Genomic DNA, 22,264 nt, shown 5'->3' on the forward strand with positions numbered 1-22,264 from the left:
GTGCATATGTTATTTGGACCACTTCTATAGTACTTTTATGGTGCTTTTACATCCTTTTTGAAGCTTGAAAGCTTCAGTCCCATTCTCCATTATAATTTCATGGAAAAGTGCAACCAGTACATTCTTCAAAATATCTCCTTTTGTGTTCCATGGAAGAAAGAAAGTCATACAAATTTGAAAATATATAAAGGTTAGTAAATAAAGACAGGTTTTTCATTTTTGTGTAAACTAATCCAGACCTTCCTTAGATACATGATAAGTGTACCTATGGTCATCCCTTGAAGGGTTAACCGTGTGTGTGGTAACGCATTCATGGTTGTTTGTGTTGAGCGGCTACAGCCCACTCACTGCTCTTTGACTCTATTACCCTTATATGGCAGGTAGCACCATGGCAACCGGAGGGCTTGAATAGCAGTGTCAAATCCCTGAACACACAAACACACGCTTGCTCATCCTCCACCAATCAGAGAGAGAGAGAGAGAGAGAGAGAGAGAGACAAGAGAACAGAGCAAGGCTTGTTGGCCAGTCACAGACACTCTCAGGTCAGATGTATCTCCTGACCGTCGTTCTCATTATTTACTGATGAATGGAGAAAGGCAGGGGATGTGAAGTCGTGGACATCTAAAGACCTTCAGGTCCGTTCCTGGGAATGCTGAAGCCCCGGAGACCATACGGCTGGACGAACCAGCACTGAAGAATCAAGGTACAGAAGGACTCACTGTAATGTCCATAAACATGCACTATTGGTGCTTACTGCGTTACTTTTACTTTACTTACCTAAGTGGAAAGAGTGTTCAAAATGTTCTGGTTCACAACAACATTGAGGAAGAGAAACTAAAGAACTTCCTTTGAACTTTGATCCTTGAGTAGCAGTGTAGGGGCTGAGCTCTGTTTATCATTACCCAGGTTGCTTTCTTTGTATTTGGCTTTGCCGATGTCTTCTGATCGGAAAGCAAAGCTTTACTAGCAGTTTAAATGCAGTTTCTTTGGACTTCAATTAACCTACTTCATCATACAAAGTTGAGATGTCCCACATTAACATTTTATTGCTCATAGGTTGCTCAGTTGTTTCATTTAAATATTAACTTTGTCTCAGATGTTTCTCTTAAAATCCCTTAGGGGAAATAAAGATATAAACAAATGAGACAATTATTGACATACGAAAGTAAGAGTATGAGCAAGAGTACAGAGCTGTAAATAAACATGTTTGAGATATTTGACTTTGGATTGTTGACTTTGATATTGGCAAATCCAGGCATTATTGTGTATATCTTGGTATCTTGGTAAACCTGGCACAATATTTTACATTGTTGAGATCTCTTTTCAAAAGCCTAAAGGAGACACAAAATAATGGGTTCTTTTATTAAGGAGAAAATTCATGAGAAGCAGGAGATGCAAACAAACGTCTATATTTGTGCCCTAGAAAGACAATTGTTAACATACAGCTATAAAATCAATGTAGGTGGCATAGCTCTCATACATTGTAGGGATATTGTCTGAAACTCAAGAGGCAACAAATGAGAAATTACCACAAGGGATCTTTTTTCCTGGAGAAAATTCAAGGACTGCAGTAAAAGTCTCCAATTGCACTCTATTAAAGCTCATCACTGTCTAGAAACAACTGAGATATTAAAGTGATCCAATTTAGGATTAAACTAAATGAAAACAAGATAACAAGAAATACAGTGGCAGGTTGAGTCATATCTGTTTGATTGACCTGTAATAACCCCAACTTTTCTAAACAGATCCAGTTTGCACTGTAACAAAACATTGTGTTTCTCCACACAGAAAGAACTGGTTTGACTTGTTGGCTACTAGGGGGCATGTAATGTAGGCTTTCCTGCTGTCACAGTTTCCAGTGCCTGCTAGTTGAGAGGGAGTCTTTATCTGTTTCTCCAAGCTGTGTAGCACATGGAGGTGCATGTCTTCTTTTTCCGAAGTCTGGGTGCGTTTATGTGTAATTTATTGTTTCCTGTTAAATGTGCAAGATGGGCTCCTCTTGGCTGAACTCTGAACTTCTCATTGAATCAAAGAGACCTTGAGATTTTTGGAAGGAGGACAATCAACAGGGGAAGAAAAATAACAGGGATGAGCACTTCCTGAAGGGTTTTTGAACTGAAATTTGGCGGCAAAACCATGTCAACGTTGTAAGCCTTCCAGACCTTCAGAGTGTTGTTAAACTTGTTTGTCCTTGTTCTGCTTACTCTCTGCAGCTTAAACAGATTCACTCTGGGGCGACTCTGAATTGTCTTTGTGGGAAGGTTTCTCACACAGCTCCTGCCGGTGTACACAGAGATGGCCATGGTGAGCGGGGGATGGGCCAACCCCAACGGCAACACTAATGGACTCAGTGAGAAGGGTTACCTGCGGGGGGAGGAGGACGGCAGCTCGCCCCGGGCAGGGAACAGCGACGTGGAAGGTGGCGAGGAGGACAAGGCCTGTGTGGTGGACTGTGTGGTGTGTGGGGACAAATCTAGCGGGAAACACTATGGTGTTTTCACCTGCGAGGGGTGTAAGAGTTTCTTTAAAAGGAGCATCAGGCGTAATCTCAACTACACCTGCAGGTGAGAAAATACACATTTTACAAATATATCATCACACCGTCAGCAATTGTTCAGAAAACAGGTAGTCCTGCCCCAAAATCACGTCATTGGTTGAGCAAGAAGGTGATATGTCAGACCACTCAAACAAACAAAGCAAGTTTTGATTGCCACAGGGAGAATTCTCTAAGAATGAATTGCTGCCAATAAAAGCTCCGGTTATTTGCGCTGGTTTAGCGCCCGATTCACTAAAGGAATCATGTAGATCAGGCAATGGTGCAAACACACCTACAAAATCTGTGCAATTCTGAGTGCTATTTAGCAAAGGATGCAGCAGACCACTTAATACTCAAGATGCAGCACAATTATGCATTTATGCAATTATAGATTGCTGATGGTTAGTGAAAAAGATGCAGGTTTTTGCGCTGAAATACCACACGCAAAAGTGGCGCAACCTTGTGGTGCAACAGTGTTTACACTCTTTAGGAAGTTAACGCATTTAGCTTTACACAACAAAATTCTCTAGGTAAAGAAGGCATTGGCAGATGTACCACTCAAAAGTTTTCCTTGTCCCTTGTAAATATTCAGTGTATCTATGTACGAAGCATCTCCCCCAAAGAGGTCACTGCCAACCAATCAACTTCCTATTAGTCAACATTGCAAATTCACGTGTCACCAAATTTGAACCCCATGCAAAATTTGCGTAGGGAAACTTCTTAACCACCAAAATTCCTTGTGTGGAAATTCAGGTGAAATTCCTGATTGCGCGGGTTCCCATTGAGTTGACTGTATTTCACTCACGGAATTTCGCTTTGCAAGGGTACATTTTACCAAGCCTTTAAATAGCTGACTTACAGTTGTCTAGTATGCACATTAAACTGGGATTTTTTAAACATAAACAATTACACACATTTAATACACTGCCTGGCCAAAAAAAAGTTGCATACTCTTACATTTGTTGGACCGCCTTTAGCTTAGATTATGGTGCGCATTCGTCGTGGCATTGTTTCGCGCTTATGCAACGTCACAACATTTATTTTCGTCCAAAGTTGCATTAAGTTTTGGCAGAGATCTTGTATTGATGATGGGAGAGTCGAATCACTCCTTAAATTCTTCTCCAGCACATCCAAAAGACTTTCAATAGGATTACGGTCAGGACTCTATGGTGGCCAATTTATGCGTGAAAATGATTCCTCATGCTCCCTGAACCACTCTTTCGCAATTTGAGCCCAATGAATCTTGGCATTGTCGTCCTGGAATATGCCCGTTGCGTCAGAGAATTAAAAAATCCATTGATGGTCATTTAGTACATTCAGGTAGTCAGCTGACTTCATTTTATTGCCACATGACATTGCTGAGCCTAGACCTGTCCAACTGAAGCAACCCCAGATCATAACACCGCCTCCAGTGGCTTGTACAGTGGGCACTATGTATGACGGGTGCATCACTTCATGCACTTCCCCTCTTACCCTGACGTGCCCATCGCTTTGGTATAGTGTAAATCTGGACTCATCAGACCACATGACCTTTTTCCATTGCTCCACAGTCTAATCTTTATGCTCCCTAGCAAATTGAAGTCGTTTTTTCCAATTAGCCTCACTAACAAGTGGCTTTCTTGTGGCCACACAGCTGTTTAGTTCCAATCCTATAAGTTCTCGTCGCATTGTGTTCATACTTTCACTATAAAGCATAGCCATGGGTCTACTGTAGATTTTTTATGATGTGACTTCGGGGATATGTCTTCCGACATGGTTGTTTAAGAAATGAGAAGCTACACACTGCATCAGTTAGGGTTAAAAGAATTGTTGCCAGCTGAAACAAATTAATCACTGCAATAAAAATCCAATCATAGGCTCTTAAGTATCTGCTTATTTAAATCCAAACGGTGACTTTTTTTTTTTTTTTTTTTTTGGCCAGGCAGTGTAATTAGATTTAATGAACCATGCAGTACATTTTACAAATACATGAAATTCCTCTTAAAGGGATAGTTAACCCAAAAATGAATATTCTCTCATAATTTACTCACCCTCATGCCATCCCAGATGTGTATGAATTTCTTTCTTCTGCTGAACACAAATTAAGGTTTTTAGAAGAATATTTCAGCTCTGTAGGTCAATGCAATGCAAGTGAATGGTGGTGAGAACTTTGAAGGTCCAAAAAGCACATAAAGGCAGCATAAAAGTAATCCATATGACCCCAGTGGTTTAATCCATGTCTTCTGAAGCAATGTGATAGGTGTGGGTGAGAAACCGGTCGATTTTTAAGTCCTTTATTTGTTTGTTTTTGGCGACATTCTTCATGGACATCACACCTACTGGGCAAGGAGGGGAATTAATAGTCAAAACGGACTTAAATATTGATCTCTCACCCACACCTATAATATCGATTGAGAAGACATGGACACTGTCACTCGTGGATAAAATTAATCATGACTGACTGTGAACAGTGAATTTCTAAAATGGCATCAGTAACTGAAAACTATTGCATTTGAATGATGCTGCATCCATGCCCCTAGGTGTCAGTGTAAGTCCAAGACGACATTCAAAAAAATATATATAAATAAATAAATAATAATAATAATAATAATAATAATTATTATTATTATTATTTCTGAGTGAACCTTTAAAGCTTTATAGCACTCTTTCCTAACAAGGCGTGGCACAACAAAGTGACCTGCAATAATGCTGAATTCCATTCAAGTCGGATGTGGGATATTCCTACTTGATATCTCTGATCTCCGACCATAAATGCATTCCATTGCCAGATGCTCGGAAGATGACGTTTAAGGAAACAAAACTGTAACACTCCCGTTAGCTTAGCAGGTGTTTGACTGTCACCAGAGATGTCTCCTAGCAACCCAATTGATAAACAATTCTGCAACGATAGCATTTGTGATACAGGTGTACGATTACTAAAAGATAGTATAATTTACCATGTGAACACCTGTCTCTGCTAACGTTTGTTAGCTTTAATATAATGTAAGGTATGAACAATGTTGACTCATTTATCGATACTATTTAATAAAAGTGAATGTTTATCAATAATTTTTTATATCTTCCTGGGAGCCGACATATTTGTGTGACATCACGCACCTGCATCTTGGCGAAATCGGAGTTTAAAATTTCTGCACAACTTTCCAAGTTGGAATTCCGACTTCAAGTGGCGTTCCATTGCACTTTTCCTAGTAGGAAGTTGGAAAATCAGACTTTCCGAGTTGAATGGAATGCAGCATGTCACCACTGAGGATCTCCTCTGTGTAAGTCTGTGTGTTTGTCTTCTTGACCAGTTACAACAAGTGACAGGACATTTTGTCAGTCGCTTGGTATCTATTTCTGTGGTGTTTTGCTGGGTAGCCCCACCCACAGTCAAATATTATTAGTACAAAATCCCACTCCACCAGTGACAGATTTAGGCATGGGTGACATGGGCAGTTGCCCAGAGCGGCATCTTGCGGGGCGGGTGCGGCACGAGGCACCCACACAGACACATTCACTACATAAGCACACAAGTATAGATACGAATACTTGGCAAGCACATGATCCTATTGTAAATACTTAATGTGCATTTTTGCGTTACTGTGGAGGTAACAAACCTCAGTAATCGAGAGATGCCACTGTTATTATTCAGGTAGCTTGCTATAAACATGTCATCATTTTAACCAACTTGCTTAGCAAGATTCCCTTTAAACTGTTGCATGACAGTTGAACACAGTTGGTTGTTGATCACAGTCATATATGATCAAGTCAGGCCACAACAGCTTGATGATTATTTTAATAACTTAACAAATATGCTGTGCTCTGATAGAAATATAAACAATATCCACAGTGATAGCAATGTGCACCATTATAATTTCCTCTTCCACAAAAATATCCCAGCTATTACAGCTGAATGTACAAATGTACAAGGCTGTCAGTAATTGGCCTTTTACAGCAGATCTAACATTAGCCCTGCTGCCATGGGAACTTTAGGAATGAATGAACAGAATTGTGTCCTTTGTGTTTGTGCCAAGGTTATGTGACTGATCATGTGCCTGAGAAACGTTGGAGAGCTCTTCATGCGTGGCAGCTCATGAAGGACAGTCCCCACATACAAATTTATTCATTATGGATTATTTGTTCAGGTTTATGTTTAAACAACAGGGATGTTTCTGTTAGTGTGTTTGTTCAGTTTTTGTTGGAGAAACTGCTCACTGCTTCTCCACAGTTACTGAATGTCAACTTAACCACTTATAACTTTTTGTTTACACAGTTGAGTCTAATTTTAGTCAGAAAATACAATTAATTTTAATCATTCTCTCAACAACCAATGTATTGAGGCAAATCTATTCTGGCTTTAGACATACTGGGAAGTTCATTTGTAAATACAAGCATTCTGTGCAGTTTCTTTCTTATTTGCATGGACTTTCTGTTTAAAGCACAAAGTGAGAAACTGTAGGGATGAATGGGGTAAGATGAGCCAATTTTTACATATGTTGTCTCCTATACAAGGAAAAATTAGACAGAGGTCAAATGTATTTCAAGGTGTTTACTATAACTTGATATAATAAAAATGAGTCTGTGACAGAAAGCCACAAACAACTGGCCTTTTTATTTATTTATTTATTTTTTTATCCCCTTTTCTCCCAATTTGGAATGCCCAGTTCCCACTACTTAGTAGGTCCTCATGGTGGCGTGGTTACTCACCTCAATCCGGGTGGCAGATGACAAGTCTCAGTTGCCTCCGCTTCTGAGACAGTCAATCCATGCATCTTATCAGGAGGCTCTTTTTGCATGACACCGCGGAAACTCTGCATGTGGAGGCTCGTGCTACTCTCCGCGATCCACGCACAACTTACCACACACCGCATTGAGAGCGAGAACCACTAATAGTGACAACGAGGAGGTTACCTCCTCTACCCTCCCTAACAACCGGGCCAATTTGGTTGCTTAGGAGACCTGGCTGGAGCCACTCAGCACACCCTGGATTTGAACTTGCGACTCCAGGGGTGGTAGTCAGCGTCAATACTCGTTGAGCTACCCAGGCCCCCACAAAAAACTGGCCTTTAAAAAAAATGTTTGAACCAATTAATGATGATTGAAATGTAATATGATAATATGTAAAATAGCCTAAGTAATTTTTCATGTTTAACATTCTGCATTTATGGTGCTAATGCTAATTTTAAAATGCTATACGGGGCCATAATATGCACCGATTACCATCTGTAATTGTATTTTATGATGAATTTTATGTATCCATGTAAGATTATAAAAAAAGATTTTTAGACTTGTTTTTAGACAGAGGTACATTGAATAGAGCTACCTTTTCAAAGTGTCTGCTGTAACTTGATATTATAAAAATGAGTCTGTGACAGAAAGCCACAAACAGCTGGCCTTTTAAAAAAAAAAACAATCTGTTCCATTGGGTCAACTTGCCCCAGGTTAAGGGTAAGATGCTCCTGGTCAGTGGGTAAGATAAGCCATCAGGGGGTAAGTTGACCAATTTAATTTTTGCAGTGATACAATGAATAACATTCCACAAATTAATTTTTATCTATAATTTCTTATCTATAATCTATTTATTTATTATTTATAATCTCATGTTGAGCCTATAACCAGGCTCATTTTACCCTACTCTTCCCTATTGGTCAAAAGCTAGATCAGCTGCATCAGTATCACATACTGTATATCCTCTATCATTGAACTGCCTTCATTTCCATGCCACCCTTAAACAGTTGTCTTATGCTTTAATTTAAATAAAATTCAGTGCTGATTAATGTGTAATTCTTATAGTTTGCATTAATGCAGCATGTATCATAACACCTTAAAAAAGCAAGACAGAGTAACATTCACAACTTGTTTCAATGCCAAGCTGTTGGTTTGAATGCATATTATCAATCTTTATACTACATGAGATATCTTAAATATTGCTTGTCATCTTTATGTTCTTCAGTCACAGATAAATAAACTCTCTTCACAGATCAAACCGTGAGTGCCAGATCGATCAGCACCATCGTAACCAGTGTCAGTACTGTCGTCTGAAGAAGTGCTTCCGGGTCGGTATGAGGAAAGAAGGTCAGTGCAACAACAGGACTCATTTTAAAAATGCCACTGTCAACAGATCAATAGATTTAATAGAACAATAAAATTATATAGACCTATAACAAGTATATTATACATATTATATATATTATACAATACATATACAATGAAAAATCCACTTGTAAAAAAGATGATATTTTGCATTTTTCTAATTTCATACAGTTTTTTTTTTCTATTACAAATTATATTATCAACATAACAATTTGGTATGTTCCCCTTTTGTTTTAATGACGGCATGTACTCTAGCTGTCATGCACTACACAGCATTGTCATGTGATGTTATCCCAGTATGATTTGGGTATGTTGTTCAATAGAAGCAAAGTAAAATCTGACCTTTGGTTCGATGTAAAGATATTAACATGGCCAATGACATAAACTTCCTTATCTGATTAGTGATCTAGAAATAGAGCAGAATCTTAAAAAACATGGATTTTACATCGTAATGTGTGTGTATATATATATATATTAGAGCCCGACCGATATGGGATTTATTTAGACCGATACCGATACCGATTTTTGAGGGGGAAAATTCACAGATTACCGATATGGTGACCGATATAGTTCATTTTTGAGCTGGAATGAAAACAGACTTTTTCAATTTGGATTGTTCACCGATGCTTTCTTAAACAAATATTTTTTATCAAAGAACATTTGACATTATTATTATACATTGTCAACAAATTCTAGAAATGAACACTGAGAAAATAAAGAATAAATAAAAATACAATAAATAGCTTAATAAACATCAGCACTGTTAGTATAAGTCAATTGCTGACCATTTAAATAAAGAATAAATAAAATAAATTAAAAAAATCAGTACTGTATGTTTCGACATACATGATGGCGTTGGCATTTACACTCATTTACATTTATGAGAGTGAGAAAGAAAAATTACTTTTAAACGGCTCTTCAGCATGAAACCGATCTAACAGTGCCGTTTTTAGGGTGTGTCGCATGGTGTCAAGTTTCAACACATTCAAAAAATATATATATATAGGATATTAAAATGAATAAATGTGTATTTTTTTATTAGATACAGTTCATATATATTATTATTTACACAGGGCAAATATACTATTTATTAAATCTTCTTTTATTACATATCCTATTTTAATGTCTGAAAAACCAGACTTTTAGATATTACATTTTATAAATGCAATGACTGGAATTGTTCAGTTTAAGGGGGTACCAAACTGTGAATACTGAACAAAACAGTTTAGTGAATACATGTTTACACACTGACAAGCAATGAAAGTAGCTACGTGGTTAGCTAGTTAGCTGTAAGCTCATTGCTATGGAGAGTAAAAGATGGACTTTATTTACTTTCCAGCATTGTCTCACCAACTAGGTAACAGCGATGTGTGAATTCAACACTGAACAGACGCAATCCACCACCGCACCGTTGTCTGTTGAGCAGCAAAAAGATGCTCTGATGTTTACCTTTCAATCTGCTAAATTACTTACCTCACTGACAAACTATAGCTGGCTAACAGCAAACAGATATGATAAACATGAGTGACATGGTTGTCAGGGTCAGGGTTAATATTATATTAGTTATATAAAATGATGGGGTCATTTTTTATTAACATTCCAGTATATATTTCACAAACTAGTTAGCAATTTAACGAGAAGAGACCACGCAAATCCGCACCGTTTAACTCCGCCCTGTCTGCAGAGCCACCATTAGCTCAGAGTCAGCTCTCTAAACCATGGAGTCGGATCACGCTCTGATGGACAAACTATGCTATGACACCAATTCTAAAGCATTGTTTTCTGCATTATATTTTCTGAAAAAAAGTTTTCATATCGGCGCATATCAGTAAAATATACGCCGATACCGATATATCGGTGAAAGGCTAATATCGGCTCACCGATATATCGGTCGGACACTAATATATATATATATATATGTTATATAACATTTGTGTCTGTATATTGATGTTTCCTCTTTCTCTGTTGGCTCCAGCAGTCCAACGTGGACGTATCCCTCCTTCCCATGCAGGCATCAGTCCTGCCTCCATGGTTGGAGTGGGTGGGGAGGGTGGAGGAGCTCCAGGCATGGGTGCTGATTACTTCAACGGTCAGCCTGTTTCTGAACTGATCTCTCAGCTCCTGAGAGCAGAGCCCTACCCCAACAGCCGCTACGGGGCCCAGTGTGGCCAGCAGCTCTCCGGGGCCAACAGTTCCATTATGGGCATAGACAACATCTGTGAGTTGGCAGCCCGGCTGCTATTTAGTACCATAGAGTGGGCCCGGAACATTCCGTTTTTCCCTGACCTGCCTGTGTCGGAGCAGGTGGCCCTTTTGAGGCTCAGCTGGAGCGAACTGTTCATTCTAAATGCAGCTCAGTCTGCTCTGCCCCTCCACACTGCCCCTCTGTTAGCAGCTGCTGGCTTTCACTCCTCCCCCATGGCTGCTGACCGCGTCGTGTCCTTCATGGACCAGGTGCGGGTGTTCCAGGACCAGGTGGACAAACTGACGCGACTACAGGTTGATTCTGCCGAATACAGCTGTCTTAAAGCCCTTGCCCTATTCTCACCAGGTGAGTGATGAACCCCTTGTACATTGAAATTATATCCCAAAGTCCCATCCTGTTGAATTTTCTCCAAATCATTATTTTGTCAATATTATTATTGGCGTTTGCTAAGGCAAGCATCACTATTATTATTTCTCATACTTAAGGTTAAGGATTTACACAAACCCCTAGCTGTAAAGGCTCCGATACACTCACAGTTAAGTTCTTCTTCGATTTATGCTCAGAGCTAAAAAGGAGGAGTTTAGAGGAGGAGCATTTAAATATAAGAATCACACGGTCCAGTCAACAGGCTACATGCAAAACATTAACCAATGTGACATTAAAATGTTTTATCAATTACTACATGCCCCGTTCTATAAATAAAATCCACATGAGATCAGTAAATAGAGCTGTTTGAACCACTTGATGATGATTGAAAGTAATATGCGGTAGATAATATGTAATTTGTCATGTTCAGCATTCTGCATTCATGGTGCTAATGCTAATGCTAGTATGCTATGTGTGGTCATAATATGCACTGATTACCATCTGTTATTGTATTTTATGATGACTTTGATGAATCCACGTAAGATCATATAAAAGGTTTTTAGACATGATTTTTAAAGAAAGGCATCGATACTACGGTGTCAGAAATTCGGCAGAAGTGTAAATGGCTTACTGGCTGCAGACAAAGACATGAATAAAGCAGCATATCAAGCGACAGGGCGAATTGGCACTTAAAAGTATTTGAGCAGATGTGGTTCCTTTTGTAGACTAATCTAAAAAAAAAAATCACATGGCATGGTCTTGGAAAATGACTATGCTAAACGATCATACAGATGTAGGTATGTTTGCACCACCTCCTGAAACTCTGCACTCCAGTGTGTTCACATTGACTGATCTTGACTAATTGAAAAAAAATTAACTGGGAAATAATATCGGTGCCAAAATTGGTGAAGCACCAAGACACACCCACTGACTGCACTGAACAGTGGCAGTAAGAAGGTGTTTAACGGCCAGTACAAAGTTTACCTGAAAGTTTCAAACCACCACAATAAACTCAAAAACACCGTTTTGACCAGATTTTGTCCGAAATGACGTCACACCCATTCTTTCTTTGATTTCACTTGAAGTGTATTGATGCCTTAAGTATTAAAATCATACCACACCATTTGTGATACAGATATTAAACCTTACCCTAACCCTTGCAACTATGTAGCAATAGACTAAAAAACACTCAAAACACCATGGAAACTGCATACCAACACTCTAGCAACCACCAATAACACTTTGGTGATGCACTACTCACATTTTCTTCAGACAATGCAAAACTGCAGCATAATTTCAACACTATACATAGAAATAACAGTTCTCTGGCAAGTTGTTACCAGATTTGTAAAAAGCGACTGGACTGCCAAATCCTTAGACATTTTTTACATTAAAATGCAAAGTAACCATTTTTATTCCAAAGATGATAACTAGATGCCACTTACTGAATTGAACATGCAAAATGCAACATGGTCATGTGACAACAATTAACAATCTTTCATCGATTTTACTTAAAGAAATATTCCATGCTCAGTACAAGTTACGCTCAAATGACAGCATTTTTGGCATAATGTTGATAACCACAAAACTTTATTTCAACTTTTTGTCCCTCCAAATTTCCAACCCTAACCCTAAGCAAAAATCAGGGTTACAGTGAGGCACTTACAATGAAAGAAAATGGGGCCAAACTGTAAACATTAAAATACTGACTGTTTCAAAAGTATAGTCAGAAGACATAAACAATATGCATGTTAACATGATTATACTGTGATAAAATCTCTTACTAACCTTTTCTGTGTAAAGTTATAGCCAATTGTACAAGTTCATTGCCATGACGATGTAATGCCGTTAACCCTAAAACAACTGTACAAATTTTACAGCTCAAAAAATACATACGTTTTAACAGATGAATTAAAGTAAGTGTTTTTTATTAAATTACAAGCTTCACATTTGTGCATTTAAACCCTCCAAAAATCGGCCCCATTCACTTCTGTTGTAAGTGCCTCACTGTAACCTCAATTATTTTTTTGTGGTAATCAACATCATGCCACAAATGCTGTCGATTGAGCATAATTTGTATTGAACCTGAAATATTCCTTTAATAAGCCGACAATGCTTAAATGAATGAAAACACTTTAAAGGGATAGTTTACCCAAAAATAAAAATTCAGTCATTGTTTACTCACCCCATATGACTTTCTTTCATGAGTGTGATTATTGTACCATGGTGCAGGGCTTTTTTCTTTAATTTTTTATAATCGAGGGGGGGGCGACACTATCAAGAGTGCTAGAGATGACTGTATTTATATTTTCTGTTATTTCATCAAGTTCTTCTAGGCTTTGAGGTTTATGGAGTGTATGAGATAGATCTGGAAGATTATTAGTGAAGATATCTTTAGTGGTCGAAAGAATAGTTCTACCTGAACGATAGCGTGGTGTAGATTGAGTAACATTAGCTGATCGCAGCATACAAGAGATGAGGTAATGATCCGAGATGTCATCGTTCTACATCAGTTCCATATGACAGAATTAAATCTAGCGTATGATTATGGCAATGAGTTGGTCCGGTCACATTTTGTCTGACTCCAAGAGAGTTGAGAATATCGATAAATGCTAATCTAAAATATATAATTAATTTTTAATGCTAAAATGATAATGATAAATGTGCATTTTCATTATCTATGTGAATGCTGAAGTCACCAACAATTAAAGCTCTTTCTACAGTAATTACAAGATCTGATAAAAAATTTGCAAATTCACCAAGGAAATCAGAATAAGGCCCAGGTGATCTATATACTGTAGCAAGGGTAAAAGATGACAGAGTTTTTTTTATTATTTATATCTATATCTGACGGTGTCACATTAAGCATTATTAGTTCAAAAGACTTAAATTTATATCCTGTCCTCTGAGTAACGCCAAAAACTTCACTGTAAATTGTAGCAACACCTCCTCCTCGACCCTTCAGATGAGGCTCATGTTTATAACAATAACCTGGGGGAGAAGATTCATTTAAACTAAGATATTCATTTGGTTTTAGCCAGGTTTCAATCAAACAGAGCACATCCAAACAATGATCTGTAATAATTTAATTTACAATTAGTGCTTTGGTAGAAAGAGATCTAATGTTTAGTAGCCCTATCTTTATATGGTGTTTATCTTTTGTTTGTTTTGTTCAAGTTTGACCTTAATCAAATTTTTTCTAAATGATTTAGTGAGGGTTTTCTGTTAGTTGGTAGTTTGGGGAACAGACACAGTCTCTATGTGATATCTAGGTGATACAGTCTCTATGTGTTGTAGTTTATATGACCTGTGTGACATCTCAAGGCAGCTAGCAGATGTTCGTATTAACCAGTTTGTCTGCTTCCTGACCTGGGCCCCAGTGAGTCAAATACTATCATTATTAAGACTATGAGCCAAATTACTAGAGAGGAGAGCGGCACCTTCCCTGGAGGGATGGAGTCCGTCTCTTTTTAGCAGGTCATGTCTACCCCAAAAACTCTTCCAATTATCTATAAATCCTATGCTATTCTGCGGACACCACTCAGACATCCAGCCATTCAGTGACACTAATCTACTATAAACCTCATCACCACAACGAGCAGGGAGGGGGCCAGAGCATATTACAGTGTCTGACATCATTTTTGCAAATTGACACACCTCTTTAACATTATCTCTAGTGATTTCCGACTGGCAAAGCCGGACATCATTAGTGCCGACATGAATAACAATTTGAGAAAATCTACGTTTAGCATTAGCCAGCACTTGTAAATTTGATTTGATGTCAGATGCTCTGGCACCCAAAATGCATTTAACAATAGTGGCTGGAGTCTCTATTTCCACGTTCCTTAAAATAGAATCACAAATAACAAGGGCTCTTTCAACATGATTCTCAGTGGGTGCATCACTGAGTTGGGAGAATCGACTGGAAACCCTAACAGAAATGGGAGAGTGGTGTCGCTTTGCTGAGCGAGTATGCCGCCGAGACATCACCCAAACGCCCTGCTGTGGGGGCTCTACAGCCAGAACCAAAGTGTGTGTGTTGCTCTCTGTACTGCCCGCACCTGAAACAGTATCTACCGGCTTTTCTTTCTCACTGACCTCCACTAGCGTTTGGATGCGTGCCTCTAACTCATAAACCTTCTCCGTCAGCCTGACTAATTCCTTACATTTATCACATGTGAATCCCTCACTGCTGACAGAAGAGGCTATAGTAAACATGTGACATGCAATGCAGGAAGAAATAACATGAGTGGATGCCATGACTTATCGCAGATGTTTGTTGTTGTTGTTGTTGGTTGGTTGCTCCTGAGTGGTGAGGGTTTGAGATCGATGTGAATCCCTCATGCAATTATTTGTTGTTTTGGTTGTTCTTGATAAGCGGTGCTTTGAGATCTATGCAATAATCCGTGTAACACAGAGGAGAAAAATGGGTGCGCGCTGTAAAATGAGCACAGTTTAATAGCGATAAAAATAGAAAGTGAATGCACGTGGAAAATGCACGCAGTTGAATCGCGATAAGAGAATAATGCGGTGGAAAGCCCGATGCGTTAAGATGTTAAGGATTAAAGGCTGAAAACAGATAGATAAGCAATGCTAAAAAAGCTAGCAGGATACAAACACACCTGCAACAGGTAAAATACACACAGATGAAACAGTAGAAAAGTGGAAAAACCCGAAACACGTGGTAAAATGACAAAGGATAAAAAGAGAATAAGAATAAGCAATGCTAAGCAGGCTATAAACACAGTCAGCCTTTAAGATTGTACACCTATATACACAGAATGGCAAAAGGTCCGGCAGTTTATTAATTCATTCCTTTATTCCTTTATTGCGTTATTTTTTTGCATTTACTTGCATACAAATATACAAATTGTAGTGTACTATAGGTTTGATTTGAATAAATTTTATTTTTAATTCTATAATTTCCTGATTATTTTAGTGTTGTACTGCACCCAGAGCCGCTGAGCTCAGCGTGAGCCACATGGCGATAATAGGCTCAATGCTGAAACTGTCCTATCCTATCATATAAATTGTAGTGTACTATAGGTTCGGTTTGAATCATTTTGGTTTGCTTTTGTGTCTTTTCTATAATCTCTTGATTATTTTAGTGTTGTACTGCACCCAGAGCCACTAAGCTTAGTGTGATCCGCGCGGCAAAAATAGGCTCAACGCCGAAATTATCCACTCACTGCCGCATCTGGGACGCTTCTGGGATGCGTCACCTCGTGACTCACGCTTGCAGTGTAAATGGTGTCATCTGTTAATATGGAATGTGTGAACCCGGCGTTACGCAGCATGTGCGAGATTCAAGCGAAAACTCGTTTTGACCACCAGCGATATGAACAACAGAAAACACAACATAGCTGCACACAAACCAGAGAACAGAACTTGCAAACATGTCTGAAGAGTTTGTAGTGAAATAATTGATGCATTTCAATGTCCATTTTCAATGTTTCAGGGTCCTCAATCAAACAGTGTGATGGAGGAGGCTGAAGGTAGCTACCAGTACCGCCGCTTCCTATATGCATATTAAACAGGCTGCGTTGGGCACCAACTACCTAGGGGGGCACCATCTTACCCGAGAGGGGCACCAGCAACTCCACCGGTTGTCGCACGTTATATAGGGTGACCAGGTTCCTGCTTGTGGAAAACAGGACAGCTGCCTCCCAGCAAAAATAAAATTGACATATCCTTACCTAGGCGCAGATCAATGCGAAGTAGAGGATGCATCCGCACCTGTAACTGTTATAACCTTGTACTTTTCGCTGGCAGCAATTTTTTTCAGTGTGCACTTGTCTTTCAAGAGATTATCGTACAATCCAGAGCAGTCCAGTCCAAAATTAAGACGTACTAAAAGCACTGCCTTCATGACTGTTACACTGAGTCGAGATTTATCCGGTGTCCATGCTGCATTCATTAATGAGAACACATGCTCCACAGATGCAGATGTCCCAGGCAGTTACAAAACAAACTCCACGACCTTGGCTAAGACTCCGAAGTTAATGGTCTTGCTCTCCAGCTCACAAAAAAACGTCTGTCCATCTCTCAGACATGGCCGTCTTGTTCATGTTCCACTCAGTGATGCGATGAGTGACAATGTTTTTTGCGCAAGCCCACTCATCAAAGAGCGTGGTTTCGTCAATCAAACTGAGAACGGGGATTCTGGAATAGAAGTGTTTGAGGCTGCTCTGAATGTTTTTCCACTCTGGGATGTCTCTCAGTAGGGCCCACTCAAGTTTTTCTGTGTTATCCAATGAGCGGCTCCAATTTTGGTGGTAATCCACTGATGCTGAATAAAAGTTTCTCACTGCACAAAAGAAATCATTCGCTCCCATGTCACCAGCTTCAACCAGGGCATCCAACTGCTTTTTAATGTCAGAGGGTATGAATGATTCCTCCAGCCTGGCCTGCAAGACTCTGGTCATGATTGTGCAAAGCTATGGCCATTCATAACAGAATGATAAGCGAAAAGTCCTTCACTTGTGTGCACCTTGTCAGATTCGGAACTTTGCTTCACAAAAAAATTGCTAACACTTGGTGTGTCACACTTACTTTTAGCAGCATCCACATGCTTTTTTGTATGAACATGCTGCGTGATGTCGGAGCGGCCTCCATTGATGATGGAAAAGCGAGCTCCACAAATCTCACACCTCACTTTACTAGGCTCTGTTTGTGACTCCATTTTTAGAAATTTTAATTCTTTTTGAAGATCCTCATTAAATGTACGTGTACGCTTCCTTGATATTTTTCCAGCTGCAATTTCATCTGTGTGCTCTTTGAAACTGACTCATAAATCAGTTCACTAACTGGACGTCTATTGATAGGTGATTGTGACTGGATAGTTTAATCCAATCATGTACTTCAAATAACATAGTGTGATTTTATTGGTTTTACAAGCCGTATCCTTGGCTACCTTTGATTAGAATACTCACGTGACTGAGAAAGCCGCATAGGCTATAGAGAAATTTTAGGAGAGGGGAAATACAGGACTGTGACTAAGAGGAGGGCAGGGCCGGGCCGTGAATATGCATGCCCGCCCCCAATCAGCTGAGGAGAGGGATAAAGGCAGCCGGATACGACAGTTCAGGAGAGAGAGAGCCACACGCAGCTGACATGTGTGTGTTTATGTTTTGTATTTATGTTTTAATTTTACATTAAATATTACTTTGAATATTCAGCCGGTTCCCGCCTCATTTCCCATTTGAACCCTGTTACATTGGTCCCGAAACCCGGGAAGGAGGAGGGATGTGCTGTCGTGGAGTCCTCGCCACTCCCTAATATCAAAGGTCTTACTAGACAAAAAGAAATTATGATCCAACGTGAATTTTCTTGATAAAAAATATGATCATGCCAGGTAACATGTGCATGTAAAATGTAAAATGGCTAGAAATAGTATTTCTATTTCTTCTGCTCCAAACTTACTTCAAATTTACTTCTCTGTCTGCTCGTATGAATGTAACACATCATAAGAAAGTGTTTCACCGCTGTTCAAATGCATTTTGGATCGCATCATTTATATGTATAAATCTTTTCCATCTGAAAGGACTAAATATTAAATGAAACAAATGACAATAAAATGCAATGTAATCTCTTCAGTAATCAAAATACTTTTAAATGTAACTGTATTCTAATTACCAGTTATTTAAATTGTAACTGTAGTGGAATACAGTTGCTTATATTTTGTATTTTAAATACGTAATCCCGTTACATGTATTCCATTACTCCCCAACCCTGGTTACATGTAAACACGTTAACCGACTCTTTGAACAGTTTATCCAATGTGCGCATGTCTGGTTATGTTTTGATGTCAAAAGTCTCACGTAAACTGGGTTTTGTTGCGTTGTCGGATTAGTAAATAAGCTGATGTTAACTTTTGGTAGTTATCAGCGTATTCGTGTGAAACGTTTATTGGGGAATAATGTCTACATTTTTAAAAAGAAGTAGGTGGTATGCAGTATATACTGTGCAGTATTCAGTAAGTAGTAAACTATTATTCCATTTTGAACATAGGGTTGTTCTTTTTAAAGCTTGTCTTTTTTAAAAGAGGAAACACCTATATCAAATGTCTTTTGTATTTGCTGTAATGATTCTCTCTTCCAGCTGTGTTGAAAACTCAATTTTGTTCCCTACAGATGCGTGTGGGCTGTCAGACCCGGCACACATTGAAAGCCTGCAGGAGAAAGCTCAGGTGGCCCTCACCGAGTACGAGCGCATGCAGTATCCGGGTCAGCCCCAGCGCTTCGGCCGACTCCTGCTCCGACTACCCGCCCTGAGGGCTGTGCCCGCTAACCTCATCTCTCAGCTCTTCTTCATGCGGCTAGTTGGTAAGACGCCCATCGAGACGCTTATCCGGGACATGCAGCTCTCGGGAAGCTCCATCAGCTGGCCATACGTGCCCGGACAGTAGATGAACAATCAGAGGAGCTGATCCCATGTCCCATCTCAGGCCTTTTCCTATGATTCCACAGTACCTGTGTGGAAAGATGATGGTCTTGTGTTTCGGTACTTCTGTATATACCGCATAATTAAAAAGATGATGCATGTTCCTATGCAGTTTAATTGAGACACCTAGATACAGGATACCTCAAGTTTTAATAATTACTGAAGGACTCATGCAGAGGTTCTATGGCATACGTCACACGTTTGACAAGAGGAATGATATACTTAAGACTGATTAAGGTGTCAGCAGGAAGTTATCGATATCTCAGTGTGCAAATACAAGACACTCATCCAAAGCTTTTAAGAAGAGTTAATGGTACCTTCTTATTGAGAGAGCAAAGTGAACTATTTTAAAAGTAGTGTAGATGTACATTAAGAATCTTTATTAAGGAATGTAATTTTGAGTCCAAGAAGTTGAGATATATACTGTATACTTAAAAGATCAGTGGTGGGCTGTATATGACTATGCTTGGAATGGAATACTAGCATATTGCTTATTGTGTACTACACAGAATATACTGCATACTGCCTATTGTTTTTCATAGTATGTGAATATGACTTAGTATTGTAACATGACATAAATACATGTTTAATTTTGCAAGTGGAGTCCAGTTATAAACTTAGAAATAAATACATTTATTATACAGTTATATTGTGGATGCTATTCTGGTTAAATACACTGGATATGGAAGGTCAAGTCAAGTGCATTGGATTGTGTAGATATAAACATAGAAGGTAATCCAGGTAAAATTGGCAAAACTATGCACAGTATACATTATATATATTGCAGATATAGTACGTGATATGGTAGCTTACTATTTTGAACATAGTAAAAGAAGCCCTTGTTTTGGATTGTCTTGTTTAAACAGTTCTATTCACTTTTTTAATGGGGCAAACAAATAGTAGAACATTTTCAAAGTATCAAATATTTTTGCATATTAAAAATAAAAATGAATGATAAATAAAAAAGGCTTTTGTGTAAGACTGTGTAGAAAAACTTTTTTGTTAGTCTATTGAAAAAAATGAGTGGATTACGTAATTAGATTACAAAAATCAAGATATTATGAACAAAAATAAATTGTTCATAATTTATTGATCTCTATAATTATTCTTTTTTAAACAGCTGATTTAAGTTCGGTAAATCTTTCAATGTTTTCGTAAGGGGGAGGGTTGTGGAATTTCATACACAAACCTGATGCAAGCCATCAGCCAGGTCGCTATAATTATACTAAATATAAAGCTGTAATTCACACATAAATGTTGAACTGATTGTATTAGTGCAGTAAAGTTAGTTTTAGTTTCACAAACTGCTTTTGTACTCGGCTTCAAAAATGTATTTGAAAGCGCTTTTGCTTTAGTCACAACTTTTGAGACTTTTGGTGGTGGGGGGGAGGGGGGGTTTGATTTTGATTCACAAATAACTGGTCAGATCTGTTACCACATATGGATGGCATTTGTAATGCCAAAATTGCCTGAGTAAGAACATTTTTAAGTGCCTTTTTTATTTCACTCAGAAACAGCCAAATGCCTGCAGCAAGTAAAACACACAAAAAATCATACAAATTCTCATATTTTTTAACCATCAAAGGGTTAGTTCACCCAAAACGGAATATTCGCTCATCATTTACTCACCCTCATGCCATCCCACATGTGTATGACTTTCTTTCTTCTGCAGAACACAAATTAAGATTTTTAGAAGAATATCTCAGCTTTGTAGATCTATATAATGCAAGTGAATGGTGATCAAGGCTTTGAAGCTCCAGAAAGCAGATAAAGACAGCATAAACATAATCCACGAGACTCCAGTGGTTTAATCAATGTATTCTGGAGCGATCCAGTTAGTTTTGGGTGAGTACAGACCAAAACAAAACTCCTTTTTCACTGTACATCTTGACAGCAGTCTCTAGAGACTATCAGTATTCCATATGCATTTACACATACATATTATACATGTTATTTCTTACTCAAAGTGGCACTGATGTGTCAGTGATTGACTTGATTTACATCTGACAATGCTATTTGATGAAGAAGCAATGTGGAAGTAAACTACAAGTGTAACACATGAACAGTATGATTTGGCTATTGTCCTTTGGGTGTACTACTGAAACTATGAAAGTTTTGCAACTATTTAGACTCAATAAGTGCCTGAGAAAATATACACTCACCGGCCACTTTATTAGGTACACCTGTACATCTACTTATTCGTGCGATTATCAAATCAGCCAATCGCGTGGCATCAGTGTAATGTATAAAATCATGCAGATATGGGTCTGGAGCTTCAGTTAATGTTCACATCATCCATCGGTATGGGGGAAAAAATTGTGATCTCAGTGATTTTGACCGTGGCATGAATGTTGGTGCCAGACGGGCTGGTTTGAGTGTTTCTGTAACTGCTGATCTCCTGTGATTTTCATGCACAACAGTCTCTAGAGTGTAAAAAGAATGGTGTGGAAAAACAAAAAACATCCAGCAAGCATCAGTCCTGTGTGCAAAAACGGCTTGTTAATGACAGAGGTCAGAGGAGAATGGCCAGACTAGTCCAAGCTGACAGGAAGGTGACAGTAACCCAAATAAACACGCACTACTACAGTGCTACGTAGAAAAACATTTCTGAACACACAACATGTTGAACATTGAGGCAGATG

The 22,264-nt window shown here is 38.8% G+C and overlaps 1 protein-coding gene across 3 annotated transcripts; it reads left to right on the top strand.

Annotated features, from left to right (window-relative positions):
• The first annotated feature begins 480 nt into the window (after nt 1-480).
• On the top strand, nt 481-20,585 carry nr2f6b (nuclear receptor subfamily 2, group F, member 6b). 3 transcript variants are annotated; one of them, XM_051673240.1, is made up of 5 exons: nt 481-703; nt 2,214-2,564; nt 8,496-8,590; nt 10,584-11,159; nt 19,313-20,585. In XM_051673240.1, the coding sequence occupies exons 2-5, from the start codon at nt 2,296-2,298 to the stop codon at nt 19,585-19,587; spliced, it is 1,215 nt and encodes a 404-aa protein (XP_051529200.1). In that variant the 5' UTR covers nt 481-703; nt 2,214-2,295; the 3' UTR covers nt 19,588-20,585. The 3 variants fall into 3 exon arrangements, with proteins under 3 accessions (XP_051529200.1, XP_051529202.1, XP_051529201.1); XM_051673242.1 differs by having other exon boundaries at nt 10,587-11,159; XM_051673241.1 differs by lacking the exon at nt 481-703 and adding an exon at nt 1,334-1,945.
• The last annotated feature ends 1,679 nt before the right edge of the window (nt 20,586-22,264 follow it).

This window comes from Myxocyprinus asiaticus, chromosome 35, assembly GCF_019703515.2.
Source record: "Myxocyprinus asiaticus isolate MX2 ecotype Aquarium Trade chromosome 35, UBuf_Myxa_2, whole genome shotgun sequence".
Taxonomy (NCBI): Eukaryota; Metazoa; Chordata; class Actinopteri; order Cypriniformes; family Catostomidae; genus Myxocyprinus; species Myxocyprinus asiaticus.

Coding starts and splice junctions, on each gene's coding strand:
- nr2f6b (XM_051673240.1), top strand. CDS start 2,296: ATGGCCATGGTGAGCGGGGGATGGGCCAACCCCAACGGCAACACTAAT. Junction 2,565..8,495: donor AATCTCAACTACACCTGCAG/GTGAGAAAATAC, acceptor CTCTCTTCACAG/ATCAAACCGTGAGTGCCAGA. Junction 11,160..19,312: donor CCTTGCCCTATTCTCACCAG/GTGAGTGATGAA, acceptor TGTTCCCTACAG/ATGCGTGTGGGCTGTCAGAC.